The sequence below is a fragment of the Pagrus major genome, chromosome 22, assembly GCF_040436345.1.
Source record: "Pagrus major chromosome 22, Pma_NU_1.0".
NCBI classification, from domain to species: domain Eukaryota; kingdom Metazoa; phylum Chordata; class Actinopteri; order Spariformes; family Sparidae; genus Pagrus; species Pagrus major.
Genome location: NC_133236.1, coordinates 17,482,802 through 17,497,409, shown reverse-complemented (window position 1 = coordinate 17,497,409; position 14,608 = coordinate 17,482,802). Strand labels below are relative to the sequence as shown.

At 41.5% G+C, this 14,608-nt stretch overlaps 1 protein-coding gene across 1 annotated transcript; it reads left to right on the top strand.

The window, feature by feature from the left end:
- The first annotated feature begins 6,916 nt into the window (after window positions 1-6,916).
- prep (prolyl endopeptidase) lies at window positions 6,917-14,360 on the top strand. The gene is made up of 14 exons (XM_073492244.1): window positions 6,917-7,166; window positions 7,498-7,572; window positions 7,997-8,130; window positions 8,260-8,390; window positions 8,725-8,934; window positions 9,224-9,345; window positions 9,641-9,746; window positions 9,973-10,164; window positions 10,254-10,451; window positions 10,889-10,992; window positions 12,434-12,665; window positions 12,785-12,916; window positions 13,016-13,172; window positions 13,305-14,360. The coding sequence occupies exons 1-14, from the start codon at window positions 7,029-7,031 to the stop codon at window positions 13,597-13,599; spliced, it is 2,226 nt and encodes a 741-aa protein (XP_073348345.1). The 5' UTR covers window positions 6,917-7,028; the 3' UTR covers window positions 13,600-14,360.
- Window positions 14,361-14,608: the final 248 nt, after the last annotated feature.

The following is a 14,608-nucleotide window of genomic DNA, read 5'->3' as shown; positions in this document are numbered from 1 at the left end:
GTAGAGTTCACTTTCTGCATACTTTAACTGGTTAAAGGAATTGTTCCACATTTGGCGAATAGCCTGCATTTATTTGTTTTCTTGCCAAGCTAGGTGAGAATATCGAGAACAAGCAGACTGTTAGCTTAGCTTAGCATAAATACTGTAAACAGTGGAAACAGCAGATAAGGGCAAATAAATCCACCTAGCTACCAGCACCTCTAAAACTCACAAATTAACATATTATCTTAGCTTGTGTAGCTTCATTTAAAGTTGTAGTTTTAGTAAATATTCTTGGCCTGTTCGCTAAAATTAGATGAGAAGAGTGAAACTGCTCTCATATCTGTCTGTTAAATTTGCTACAGCCACAAGACAGTTAGCTTAACTTAGCTAAGCTTAGCATAAAGCCTTTATGTTGGCGGCAGAGGAAAGACAGCTAGCCTGGCTGTATTCTGTATATGACCGTGGCTACTGTTAGCCTGTTAGCTCAGTTAGTCGTGCAGCTAGCCGGAGAGTCGGTGTTCATGCCGCTAGCACAGGTCCTTTGGATCACTAGGAGAAAGATGTTTTCAGGACAAGGGCTAGCTGGTTAGTATGCTAACTTCTTTAAAACTGTTATTTCTTCATATTCTGCCGATAATTTTAGTTAATTTCTGAATGTTTTAAACTAAAATTCTTACCTATTGCGCCTTTAGCTCCAAAAAACCAATGAGCTAAACATGAATTGAATCGTTAGCTAAATAACGTTAAGATTTCATTTCTGGATTTACGAACGGGCCAGTTTGTGCCACATTGCACCCCAGCCCTCAGAGTGACTCATTAAACTACCAATTGGTGAGCTTAGATATGTTGATAGGCAGATTTTTCTTTGGCTCTTTCTCTGTGCTTCCAGTCCGAACTACTCCTTTAAGATATATACTGTACGTGTTGCATTCATGGACCGTGTGTCAATGAGAACCCCTGCAATATTGTGTTTTCCTTGTTGAGCAACATCACAATAGGAGTACAATGCGGTGTGTTTAAGTAGTTTGAGTCGACTGCTCAGGAATGGTGTCCATTATAAAAGGGGAACTTTACTACCATTCACTGACAACATCAATGACATCACCAGGTGCCACCATGTCTGTCTGCACATCTCAGTCTGTGTCTGACACTCTGACGCACTCACGCACAGACACACACTCTCTGTTTTAGAACCAGTCAGACAGCACTGTCCTCCACCTGTCTCCAGTGTTACCTGGCCCAGTCATTACCAGGGTCCCAGATCCCCACTGTAAGTGCACATGTCAACAGCAAAATTACAGGGCATGCACACACACATATTTGTTTTGCTTTTAAAAGGGTAATATCCGTCTGCACGCAAAACCGATACGTTCATTTTCTCTCCTCTTCTTCTTTTTCTCGGACAAACCCAGAAAACAAAGCAGGTGAGGTTCAAAGGCAAGACAGAGAAAAGGACATGAAGAGAGGAGATGTGTGGAGATGATGGACACACAGTGGTGTAATGACAAGGGGAAGCCCGTGTTATTCAGCCCTGTTTCTCCGGTCAGTGTGGACTTCGCCTCAGTGATCACAAACCACTTCTCCAACAGTGCGTCATTAGATCTCAACTTTGTTCTCGCTCCTGCCCGACTAATTAAGACGAGAGTCTCTCCACATGTCAGTGGTGAGAGTTGAGAAATGTGACCGTCAGACTTTGGCATGACTTGAGATCAGAGTTTTAGACAGAAAGAGTGCACGGACAAGTTTGACGAGGAGAAAACAGTGCCGGCACAGAGACACAAATGACTTTGACTGAGAGATAAAGATCTATGTTCAGACAATGACATCAACTTTCTTTTCATTGGGGTTACTCATAGTTTACTGTTGATATAAATATGCCACGGTGCACGCACAAGCAGTCAATGACGCTTCACTCCTGAAAGTTGTGTTGTTGTAAAACTGTCCTTTTATCCTCGGCTCTTTCACCAAGTTGGCTTTGGGTAACCTGAGTGCTCTCTTTCCCTTTTCAACATGATCAGTACAAACAATGACAAAACTTCCCCCCTCTTCAGGGAGACTGACTTGGACTTATTGTCGCTCTTATCGTAGTTTCTTCTGCTGAAAGAACTCGTGACTGTATGTCTGAATAGACACTGACAGAACCTCATTAGATGTGGCAGCACTCATCCTAAAATGAAGTCATCTGTGGACAACATTGGACTTGTTTGCACAGTTCAAATAAAAGTTAATGGTTGCTCTTTTGTCAGTGATCAACACATAATATTACTCACTTTATTTTGCCTTAACCTGGGCGTCTGATGAAACATGCAAAGCCTCACACACAACATACTGTACGCCTGATGACAAACGCATTAAGCATTTCCTATAATTTGTGCGCCGATCACATCCGCCTTCCGTGCGTGCTGTAATTTCCCTGACTGGATCCTCAATAACATCCTGTTGTCTGAGGACATCTGAGGGGCCAGGTTGGACTGACCCTCCACCACATCACACACAGGACAGAGCAGAGACTGTTATCCAGGCCCCTGCTAATGACAGCCGAATGAGAGAAACAGGCAGGAAGCCGCGTCCTGTGATCTCTGTATTTAAAAGCGTCCTTATTATTGCTTGTGTATTGTTTTGTCGCGCAGAGATCCCTTTGGACTATTATTACGTTAGAGGACTGTGACTTGACTATGGCAGTAGATTTTACCTGAGGTTTGGTGAGATATAAAAGGAGCACAGTCATTCCTTGTTGCTGATGAAAGCATTTGTGATTTTTTTTAAAAAGCGATTTAGCCTATTGTATATTGTTGTTACAAACTGACACATTAACCTGCACTAACTAGGCTAGTGTCCACATTATACACAAGACTACTTCTGTGCACAGATAAAATATTCCATCAACAAAAGGCATCAGAAGGTGGAGCAAGTTATCTTTGCTAGCCTTGACAGAAGGCGAACACATTAGACTGAAATCAAGAAAAGATTATTTTTATGGCTCAATATAATCTTTACAACTGCTCAACAACTGTGTTAATATATTTATGTTTCGCATAATGTTCACCAGCTTAGTTTAGTATGTTAGTATACTAACATGAGCTAATTAGCACTAAACACAACGTCAAATATTTGATCCTCAAAGAAAGTATTGGGCCACACCTGTTAATACTCAATGATTATTAAGTATAAATATATAATATAAAGTTAATATACAACCTGGGAATGACACTCAACAATCAACTGTCTTTATCCAGAATCACTTGCTACACTTGCAGCAGGATCTAGGCACGTGCCTCAGGCCTTTACAATAACATATTTTTAAATATAGAAACATCTAAAAGAATATCCGGTCTAAAACTTTTTTTTAAAATGTTGGTGTATATATTTATTATTCATTTTTTAACTTACACAGTGTTAGCTATACTTTTCTTATATGACTTACCAATATATGACTTATATGACTTGTAAGTGTAATAAGTTAAGTTACCTTTAACATTTGGAATAGACTCTTAAAGACTTAAAGGGGCACTATGTAGTTTTGGAGAAGAAATTCAAACTCTGAATTTCAAGTTTTACAATATAATTGAGGTAATAATAAAACTCAGAAATATTTATTTTGTCCTTAACTGAATGAACAAGCTGTTCTCAGTGGAAAATACGGTCCCAGAACACTGTTTGAAGCTAGAAAGGTGGCAGGGTCCGCCACATACAGTATAAACAAAGTAAAACAGTATGAAATTGTGTTGTCAATTTGTTTATTCAGTTTATTCAGTCATGAAAACAAAGAGAGTTTGTTTATTGAGTTTGTTTAGGCATGAAAAAAATCAGTCAATGAAGATCTTTCTCTTCTGATTGAAATGTCTTTCCCCAAACTACACAGTTCCCCCTTCAATCAAAAGTAAGTCAATGTGCGACTTGCCCCCATGACTTATTGTTAAGCTCATAATGGACCCAGACTCTGAACATCAAAACCAGAAGTGAAAGTATGAAGTGTGTTACAAAAGTATGATTGATATCAGAATGCAGGCGTCTTATCAGGGTTCTTCCTCTAAATGTGAACGTGCATCGGCTTACAAGAAAGGATTCCTCTGTAAATGTCAAAGAGTTTCTTAGTTGACCAACAGGGCATTTCGGTTCACGTTGGTATGTTGAACGGGTTTATCCGATCTCATGATGATAGAATTTAAAGTCATCCGCATTGATCGGCGTGATCAGCAGATTCCCTCCTGCTGCTTTCTCCCTTCAGTCAACTCATCAGATGCAAAACAATAATAATTGAAAAACTCTTACAAAGCGCTTCACAGGAGCCACTCAGAGTGAAGCCATAGAGATTTATGAATGAGTTCACCTCGTGGTAACCCTGCACGGTGAAACACAACAGGTGGTCACCCTCCTTTGTCCGCCGACAACAGAGACAGGTGCTTCCGACTATAGCGGACAGATCACTGTTGACTCTGGACAATGGAGTAAAACAGGGGAACAAGAAGGTCTAATTCATGCGTGGTCACTTCCAACCCAGCCTAACTCCATGTCAAACACACAAATGCATCCACGAGCATTAAAAAAGTCCATATTTCAATGCAAACACAAACACGCTCATTCAAACTGTCAGTGTTTTTCTCGCCCCTGGTTGTTGAGGAAACAGAGGCGTCAGAGGACAATAGTTCTGTGACCCATATCTGAGCCTCACATAGGCAAACAGGAAGAGATCCCCTTTGCATAGAGGGGTATTCCTGACTCCAGCTTAAGGAAGGGAAGAAGAATGGAGCTCGATGGGGGAGAAGGGGAGGGCGAGATCATCCGCCTACGAACATTTCCAATACCAAAAGTTCATAGGAAGAGAGAAATCTGTAAGTGATGGAGCAGAGGAAGAATGTAACAACCATACCACCTGTGACACATCGCACCCAAAACTAGATTTTCATCACAAAGGAAAACAGAAAACAGTGAAGCGTTTCTTCTCTTTCTCCCCACTTTCACCGTCCATTCATGCATGAGAGGATCGCTAGTCAAAACCTTCTCATCTTCCTCTAATATCTCTGGCTCAGCGGCGAGACAGCTCTGACACGCTTCGAGCCCAATCTGAAAGTAACAACACTCTGGAATCTCCTGGAGGACATCTGACTGTATGATCAGCGGTGGTATCCAAACAATGCGTTTCCTTTCTGACTCAAACACCGCTGTGTAATTAACCCCGTCGCAAGGCTCTTATCTGCATAGTTGTAGAGTTACAGTCACAGTGTGGCGTCACAGAGAAAGAACACAACACATTCAACAAGATGGCCTAACTATTCAGTAATCTAGACTGAAACACAGATTTTTGATTTACTTCAGGGGAACCAGTCATTTCCTTCAGCTACGTGCCTTATCTCATGCTATCAGTCATTGTGTAAGAGTAGGTGCCAGTGATAATGATGGTCAAATCAAGATTGATTGATTAAGTAAGGAGAGGAAGGAAGGGAGGGAAGGGGATGATGAGCAGAAAGAAAGAAGAGTGAAGGGTTGACCTCTATCCTCCTCTGTCACACAGATAAGAGTGCTGATGGAGAGTCCCAGTGGACTCAGATAACCTTTAACTGAAGGTGCAGCGTCACTATTCACAACTTCAGCTTCCGCAAGATGACATGAAAACAACAAAAATGTCTTCCTGCGCTTTAGTAGCTAATATCACCTTTGTTTAAAAACAAATTATTGATATTTAAATCAGTAGTATCCCCAAAATGTTTTCAGAACAAGACCATTACCGTGTTCAAGGGTTGAGGTTGATGTTGGATCAGGCTTAAAAAAAAACACGGCCCTTTTGCAAATCTCAGCCTCCAGTTTGGTTTAATTTACTACTTACTAGCCTTTATTTTACTTCCAAAACACCACTGAGGAGATCTCCTCATTTACAATGGTGACAGGATGCAGAACAAAACTTTTAAGAACAAAGCCCGTAGTGTATTATGCCTAAAACTTAAAATGCAGGATAAACATGCCATGGAGTAAATTTGGAGTATTTTTAAAGGAAATTTATGCACACCTGAGGGTAAAAAGGCTCAGATGTAGTGAGCAAAGACATAGCTCTTACAATATAGAATTTAGACCTCCTCTCTGATCCCTCTGAACCGATAAATAACCAATATTGGGCTTTAAAGGGATGAGAGAGGGTGGAGGCATGTGGATTAAAGCTTTACAGATATAATGAACTGAAGTATCGTAAAGGTTAGGGTACCTAAACTGTAGCAACACCATGTAAAACCACTAGTTAATTGGTCAAAGGCTCTTTAATTCATTTATCATTTGATGCATTGTCAGGAAAAATAACTTTAGCAAAAACCCAATGACTTAATACAAGCCTGTATATATAGTAGGACAAAAATAGTGTTGCAAGTTACATTTTAAAGCTGAATGTAGGCTAATATTTCACATGATTTTGATATTATTGTTTTCATTGTGAGGTTTTTTGGTTCTGGTTAAAGGTGCACTGCGTAGTTTTGGGGCCGAACGTTGAATCAGAAGAGAAAGATCTTCATTTACTGTTTTTTTCATGCCTAAACAACCTAATAAACAAACTCTCTTTGTTTTCATGACTGAATAAACTGAACAAAAACTAACCTTAAAGGACAACACAGTTTCACACTGTTTTACTTTGTTTATATTTGGCGGACCCTGCCACCTTCTGGCTTCAAACAGTGTTCTGGGGACCTTACTTTCCTCTGAGAACAGCTTGTTTAGTCAGTTATGGACAAAATAAATATTTCTGAGTTTGTATTATTACCTAAAATTCTGAGTTTTAGTTTCTCCTCCAAAACTACATAGTGCCCCTTTAAATTAAACGAGCGCCTAGAGTTTTAGCTTCATAACCACATTGTTGTCCATCATATTGTCACCTATGGGCTTCCATACTTTTGCCTTTCGTTATTAATCAGTTATCCTCATGGTGTCTTCTCGCTTCTCGCCAGCAGGGGGCGCAGTAGGATCCGTGCCGCTCACACAGGGAGCCGCGGGGCCCTCTTCACGGTGCTTGTTGTCTGTGTGTATGCGGGGCATCCTTCTGCCAACATCCTCAGCGCCTTAAGTTGATGTTTTACAGGATCCACAGGCTCGTTGCAAAACCACTATTTCAGTCTCTGCGGCAGCTTGTTTTGTTTCGCCTTTCCCGAAAACTGACCTCCAAAATGGCTTTCCTGTACCCGCAGGCTTACCGTGACGATGCAGTTGTGAGTAAATGTGGCTAGCTAACTAGCCTAGCGTGCTAATGAGCCGGGATGCTTAATCATCATGCTTTTTTCATTCATTGAAATGGGCGTCTGCTTTGTTAGCATGCTAGTTAGCTTAGCCTGGTCAGTCAGCCCAGACTGACTCTGTTGACAAACGAAGGGGCAGCCGTTTCCAGTTAGCCGTTTATTACTACATATTAGCTTCATGTTTCCTTTGCTGTTTGGTTAACAGTGCTAACCAGCATGCAATGGCTAGCGTGTCATGTTTATACCACACCTAGCTTGCTAGCTTACATTTTAACAACTGTCATCACTGTTTCACCTGTCTCAGGTGGATAACTATCATGGCTCCAAAGTACCGGATCCATACAGCTGGCTGGAGGACCCGGACAGTGAAAAAACACAGGTAATTCTCAATCCTCATTCCTGTTCATTGCAATATTTTTGCAAGATTGACAAACAATACTGTCACAGGCTGAGGGCACGCATGTTTTGGGGTCTAAATGTTACAGTTCCTGCAGAGATATTTTCTCAGTCTATTGTTTTAAATAGCACACATCACTCTTGCCTTACTAGTTACAAAATATTGATGTTGGTGGTGTTAGTTGATAATCACCAGAGTCCTGTCCCAAGAAGGTTTTTTACTGAGTGATCTCAATATCTTGCTGAACAAAACCTTGAACCCTTCATAGTCAGGAGTATGATGTACAAACACCTGTTCTGGTTTTACTCAGCAAGCGTAAACAGATAAATCAGTACAGCAGATTCTTGGAATGGACCGCAGAGATGATAAAATGTTGATGTGTTGGTGTTTTGTCTTCCCTCACCAGGCCTTTGTCAGCGCTCAAAACCAGCTGACTTTGCCGTTTCTAGAGCGCTGTGAGGTGCGAGACCTCTTCAAGGAGCGCATGACTGAGTTGTATGACTACCCCAAGTACAGCTGTCCCTTCAAGAGGGGGAGCAGGTGAGGCACCAGAATCATGTTTTAGCACTATAATTGGAGTCCTGGTTTGCTTTGATGGATGTTTTCTCAATTTAAACACACATCTGTGAAGATCCTTTGAACATTAACAATATCTCCCCTCACTTTCAGGTACTTTCACTTCTACAACACAGGTCTCCAAAACCAGAGTGTGATGTACGTGCAGGAAAGTCTGGATGCGGAGCCCACCGTCTTCTTGGATCCAAACACATTTTCGGATGATGGGACTGTCGCCCTGCGAGGTATTAAAGAAGGCTGTTATAAAAACAAGCAAGCACCTTTTTTATTACTGGTTATTTTACTCTTTTAATTCTTCTTTTAAACCTTCTGTTCTTCTATTACACTCTTTACTCTGTGATACATTTCATTGTGATGCCTTTGCTAAATTCATTCCAACACATTGCCAGAATAGCTTCTTGATATGATAATAATGTCTAAATATTGAACGTGAGATGCCTTCATGTCCAGAATTGGCCTGCTATTTATATCATTCATATTAACAGCTGAATAACGAATGTTAATGCTCCCTGATGTCTTTATTAAGGTTTCTGTTTCTGTCCCTATGGTTACCTTAAGGCTATGCGTTCTCTGAGGATGGGGAGTACCTGGCGTACGGCACCAGCGCCAGTGGTTCAGACTGGGTGGAGATCCACTTCCTGCGGGTTGAAGATGCCACGGCCATGGAGGACCGCCTGGAGCGAGTCAAGTTTAGCTGCATGTCCTGGACTCATGATGGGAAGGGACTTTTCTACAACTCCTACCCCAACCAGGAAGGAAAGAGCGATGGTGAGGTCAAGAGGCCAGTGTTAGCCAGCACTCAGGCATTCTCAAATCCAAAACTTTGCTTTAGCTGCTGTTACTATCTTAGATTGCTCACTTGTTTCTCTGTGTGCTACTTTTTTTTTAAGTCTGCTAGATTTGTAGCTTTGCTTTCCTCTGCTCTTACAACTTTGATGTATCACTGTTGTTTCTGCACACCCACCCACCTCAAATCTCCTCACCTCTCTCATCAGACGTGTTCTGTTATGCCACCACTAGGGGGCACTGATGAAATTAAAAATGTTCTGTCTCCTAGGCACTGAGACCTCCACCAACCTGCACCAGAAGCTTTACTTCCATGTTTTGGGGACTCCCCAGTCTGAGGACGTGCTGTGTGCCGAGTTCCCTGAACACCCCAAATGGATGAGTGGAGCTGAGGTATACCAAAAATAATTTTTCAACTGACTAAAGAGTGCATGCATTATTGATATTAAGTTGGGATTTAGTGGTTGCATGTATGTGTTTTTGTTTGGTTTACACATATACAAAATATACAAATTGATATATACCTGAGCAAATATGATGGAAAGGTGCAAAAAACCCTTAGAGGGGCTTTCACAGGACACTTTTGTGTTATAAGGATGAGAGAGAGAGAGTGAGTTACAGAAAAGAGACAACAGCTAAGATTTCACAAACCAGCAGGCTTACATGTATGCATCAATATATATTGCAGGTGTCAGATGATGGACGCTATGTGCTGCTGTCTATCAGAGAAGGTTGTGATCCGGTCAACAGACTGTGGTATTGCGACCTTCAGACCAATCCTCAGGGTATTACAGGTATGGTAAACTTGTTTATTTCTTTTCTTTTCTTCTGTGGGCCTGCTTTTATTATTTACTATAACCTGACAAGTTTTTTCCTGAATTTGCCAAGGAAAGTCTCAATTTATGTCCACAACAAAGGGGACCAAGAAGCATATTATTTATTCTTTATATTCTCATTTTGCCTGAATTTATGCATCTCCAGTACTTTCATACACTAAAACACTCCTCCTCTTGTGTTTAGGACTTTTGCCATGGGTGAAGCTAATCGACAACTTCGACGCCGAGTATGAGTACGTGACAAATGAGGGCACTGTGTTCACTTTTAAGACCAACCTGGATGCCCCACGTTACCGTCTCATCAACATCGACTTTGCCTCTCCAGCTCAAAGCAACTGGAAAGAGCTCATCCCTCAACATGACAAGGACGTTATCGGTGAGCTGCTGCAACACTCACGTGACCTGTACTGGTAAAATATTAGGATTGGGTGGTACATTTTCTTTTTCTGTCTCTCCTCCCTGCAGTGTTTGCCACCTGCACATACTCCAGCTACCTGTTTGTGTGTTTCCTCCACGACGTGAAGAATGTGTTGAAAATGTACCGTCTGAGCTCGGGGGAGGAGCTGAAGACCTTCCCTCTCGACGTCGGCTCCGTGGTGGGTTTCACAGGACGGAAAAGGGACTCTGAGATCTTCTACTATTTCACCTCCTTCCTCTCCCCGGGTACGAGAACATAACTGCTCAGTTTGTTTCCTAGTTGTGGATGCTACGTCACTTAGGACAATGTTGCTGTAGGAAATTATGAGTTTTTAAGACTTTACAGGGTTTACACAAAGGCTTTAAAATTTTGGAAATGGTTGTTCGCAATTGCATTTATAGTAATATGGATATAATGTAGAATTTTTTGTTCTATGTATCTTGAAAGTTCTTGAAATGTACCCTTAAAAAGCTGTACAAACCCTGAAACAGTTTGAAATATCTGTCTAAAATCATTATAACATCTTAAAAATCTAATGACAGTAGCAACAATTGGAAAAACTTTGCTTGAAATTGGTATTATTGTATCTGTACATTTGGTTTAATTTCTGAGTGTGTTCTACAGAGACATATTGAAGTGATTTGTAGAACAAATGAGATGACAGTTTGTCTTCTTTATCCAGCCATCATCTACCACTGTGACCTGACGAAGGAGCCGCTGCAACCCCACATCTTCAGAGAGGTCACCGTTAAAGGCTTTAACCCATCTGACTACCAGACCACCCAGGTAACTACATTCAGTGTTTCCCACCCATACCGTTTACTTGGGCAGCCCACCCAGATACACTAACAGCTATGCAGGTATATTTGGCGACCCATTTAAGCATGTTGTAGGTTACTTTTATTTTTATACTCACACAATGCTCTTCAGTGAGAGAGAGAGAGAGAGAGAGACACTCTCTGGTTTAACATCCCTCCTGTAAACACACCGATTGTGATGTGATCTCTCTTATTTAAAGTAAGTGGTCTTATGCCGTTGTTATGTAATATCTACGATGTCATTTGGTGCATGTTAGTTTTGATCAGCTACATAATTAACAAGCTTCCACCGCACACGGATGACCTGCTGTTATGACAACCGATCACGGGTGAAAAAAAAAGGTATATGGTTAACTTTATCAAAAACTAACTTCTGAAGAAGAAAGGAGAGGAAACAGGAAGGTAAGGCAAGTCAGTGTCGCGCATGAAGGTGGACAATTAAAGCAACACTATGTAGGACGAATGTAGGCAAACTGTTAAAGCTATTTTGAAGAAAAGTTAATTTTTGAGCCTTTTCCCAGTTCACCTCATGGATTTTCTTTTTAAAAAAAAAAAACATTTAAAAACTTGTTATAAACTCATGGGAGCTTTAAAAAAGTTAAATAAAAATTGTATTTAATTAATTTTTAGTTATGATATTTTTGAGTTCATATAGTTCTCTGTTATCCAGTAATTCACAAAAAAACAATAGAGTACCACAGATTTGACCTGATATAGCTTTGAACTTGAAAAACCCACTAAAGATGTTTTGACCTCGAGGTCCCCGGGTGTTTCGTATAGGATGTCCTTGGTTTCTCCTTTTCATTTTCTGTCCTGATAACTAAAGAACCCTGTGTTGCTGTTTGAAAGTCCTCTGTATAGGAGGAATGTTCACACCTACCCGTGCCTGACTGCCCAACCTTGACCCAGTTCTGAAAGTACTGACCCGATGTATAACGGGTATTAATCAGGTTGTCGAGAGAGAAATTGGCTGGACTAGAACAAATTCTTCTCAGTGCAATAAAGTTCACCAAAAGCCACATTTCTCAACTTATCATTTCAAACAGATCACCTTTATATTATTTTATTATTTTTATTTTTACAGTAAAGGCAGTTAAACGTCTGGATTTATGGTGTCTCAGAGAGATGTATTGTTCCGTTCTCTGCTGAGGAGAGTGACCCCAGAAATAACACAAAGCAAAGCAAGACATTTTCTTTTAGTTCTTTTGTCCTCTCCGTCGTCTGACTTAGACACAAGGACAGATCAAGAACTAAACCCTCATCAGCACCAGGATAAACACTGATAAAGACCACTTGTGTGTTAATACCATATTCACTGATCCCATCTGTGTAAAAGATGTCATTTCCTGGCGCTGTTTCTCGTCCTACTTGTGTTCCTGATGGTTTCTTTTTCTCCGTCTTGTTGCCAGATCTTCTATCCCTCCAAAGATGGCACTCAAATCCCCATGTTCATCGTTCACAAGAAGGGCATCAAACTGGACGGCTCCCATCCAGGTTTTCTGTACGGCTACGGCGGATTTAACATCTCCATCACGCCAAGCTACAGCGTCTCCCGACTCATCTTTGTCAGACATCTCGGCGGAGTCCTGGCTGTTGCCAACATTCGAGGAGGAGGAGAGTACGGGGAGACCTGGCACAAAGGTGAGGGGAGATGGTTTTGTCATTTAAAAGTGGAACAAGGGTGTATTCAATGATGCTGATCTTAATAATCTTTCTTTATATTGATGAACAGTTTACATACTTTGTATTTTCCCCTTTAGCTGGCATGTTGGCCAACAAGCAGAACTGCTTCACAGACTTCCAGTGTGCAGCTGAATACCTCGTCAAGGAGGGATACACTTCTCCCTCCAAACTGACTATCAACGGAGGCTCCAACGGTGGCCTGCTTGTAGGTGTGTATGCTGCCGGCTAAAGAACGATATCTAGAGCAAGAATCGCTTTCAAATTCACATATACGAGTCTCTGGTGTGTCTGACTGTATTTCCTCTCAGCTGCCTGTGTGAACCAGCGGCCTGAGCTGTTCGGCTGTGCTGTCGCTCAGGTCGGCGTCATGGACATGCTGAAGTTCCACAAGTTCACCATCGGCCACGCCTGGACCACAGACTTTGGCTGCTCTGAAGACAAAGCGCAGTTTGATTGGCTCATCAAGTAAGTGCTCAACCAGAACAGTAGAATATTTCTCATTTGTAACGTGCAAAAAATTTGCAGCCTAAACAAAAATAAAGGTTGTTTATATTTCCCTACACTGATATCTAAATCTTTACTGCTCCCCTTTGCTAGATACTCCCCGCTCCACAACATCCGCATCCCAGAAGGCAACGGGGTCCAGTACCCCGCGGTGCTCCTGCTGACAGGGGACCACGACGACCGGGTGGTGCCTCTCCACTCCCTCAAGTACATCGCCACCCTGCAGCACATCGTAGGCCGCAGCCCCAAGCAGACAAACCCTCTGTTCATCCTGGTGGACACAAAGTCGGGCCACGGCGCCGGCAAGCCAACCAGCAAGGTCATCCAGGAGGTGGCTGACACCTACGCCTTCATCGCTCGCTGTCTCAACATCTCCTGGGTCAAATAACCTGGTCCTCGGGTTAAAGTGTGTGTGTTTGTTTTGTTTTTTTCTTTTACTCCTTTTTTGGAATACGGTTCATACCAGCTGTTCACACGCTCTTTGTAACTTGACACAAACACTAACAGGATCTTCTAACTCATGATTACCCACCTACCATTACTCGATGTATTTTTTTTTTCTTTTAAATCTTTTGTGTTTGTTTCTTTTTGTCCCACCCTGTCTCCTTCTCCCAACATTCGGCACTCACAACTAACATACCCTCTCCTGTAGACCATGTTTGTAGTCCTAATGAGATAAAAGAGACTACATTATCAGCGATGAGCGTGTTCACAGTTACAGTAATCAGCCAATCAGCAACAGATAAAGTCATGAGGTCAAAGTGGCAAAGTGTTATTTGGAGATCGTCTCTGCGTCCTCTGGGTGCTTCAACCTGAAGCGTATTATTTATTTTTCCTTTGTGCTCAGAGCGGAGGATGCGGGACGCTGAATGATTTCAGCATGTACAATTCTGACGAGACAGTACAGTGGAAACGATACTGCAGGTCGACAGCATTGCTGGGGATGTGAGTGTGGAAACATGCACAAAAAATAATGCTCTGTGTGCATGTGAGCGAGTGTGTGTGTGTGTGTGTGTGTTTGAATGTCAGTCCCCGCATTTCTTTCAGACTGATGATGATTTCTACCTCTTGACATGTGCTGATTGTTTACCTTTTTAAAGGGAACATAACACAATGCCACAATTACAATAAACTACTTTTTAAACAGTGTTTTATGATGTCACTTTATTCTGTCAGAAAGTTCACATTTAAAGAGTTCAGCCAAATGAGAAACACTCATAAACTGCCATGTGTGGTAAAGCTGGCTGTAGTTTTTTGGTGTCACAACATGATGAATTTAACTATATAAATGACAAAATTATACATTTTAAAACAACCAATAATATTGAAACTACAACATATCAGTAACGTGGGTGATCCACACTCATCTCATGATTATCTTTGACTACAGAACAAAC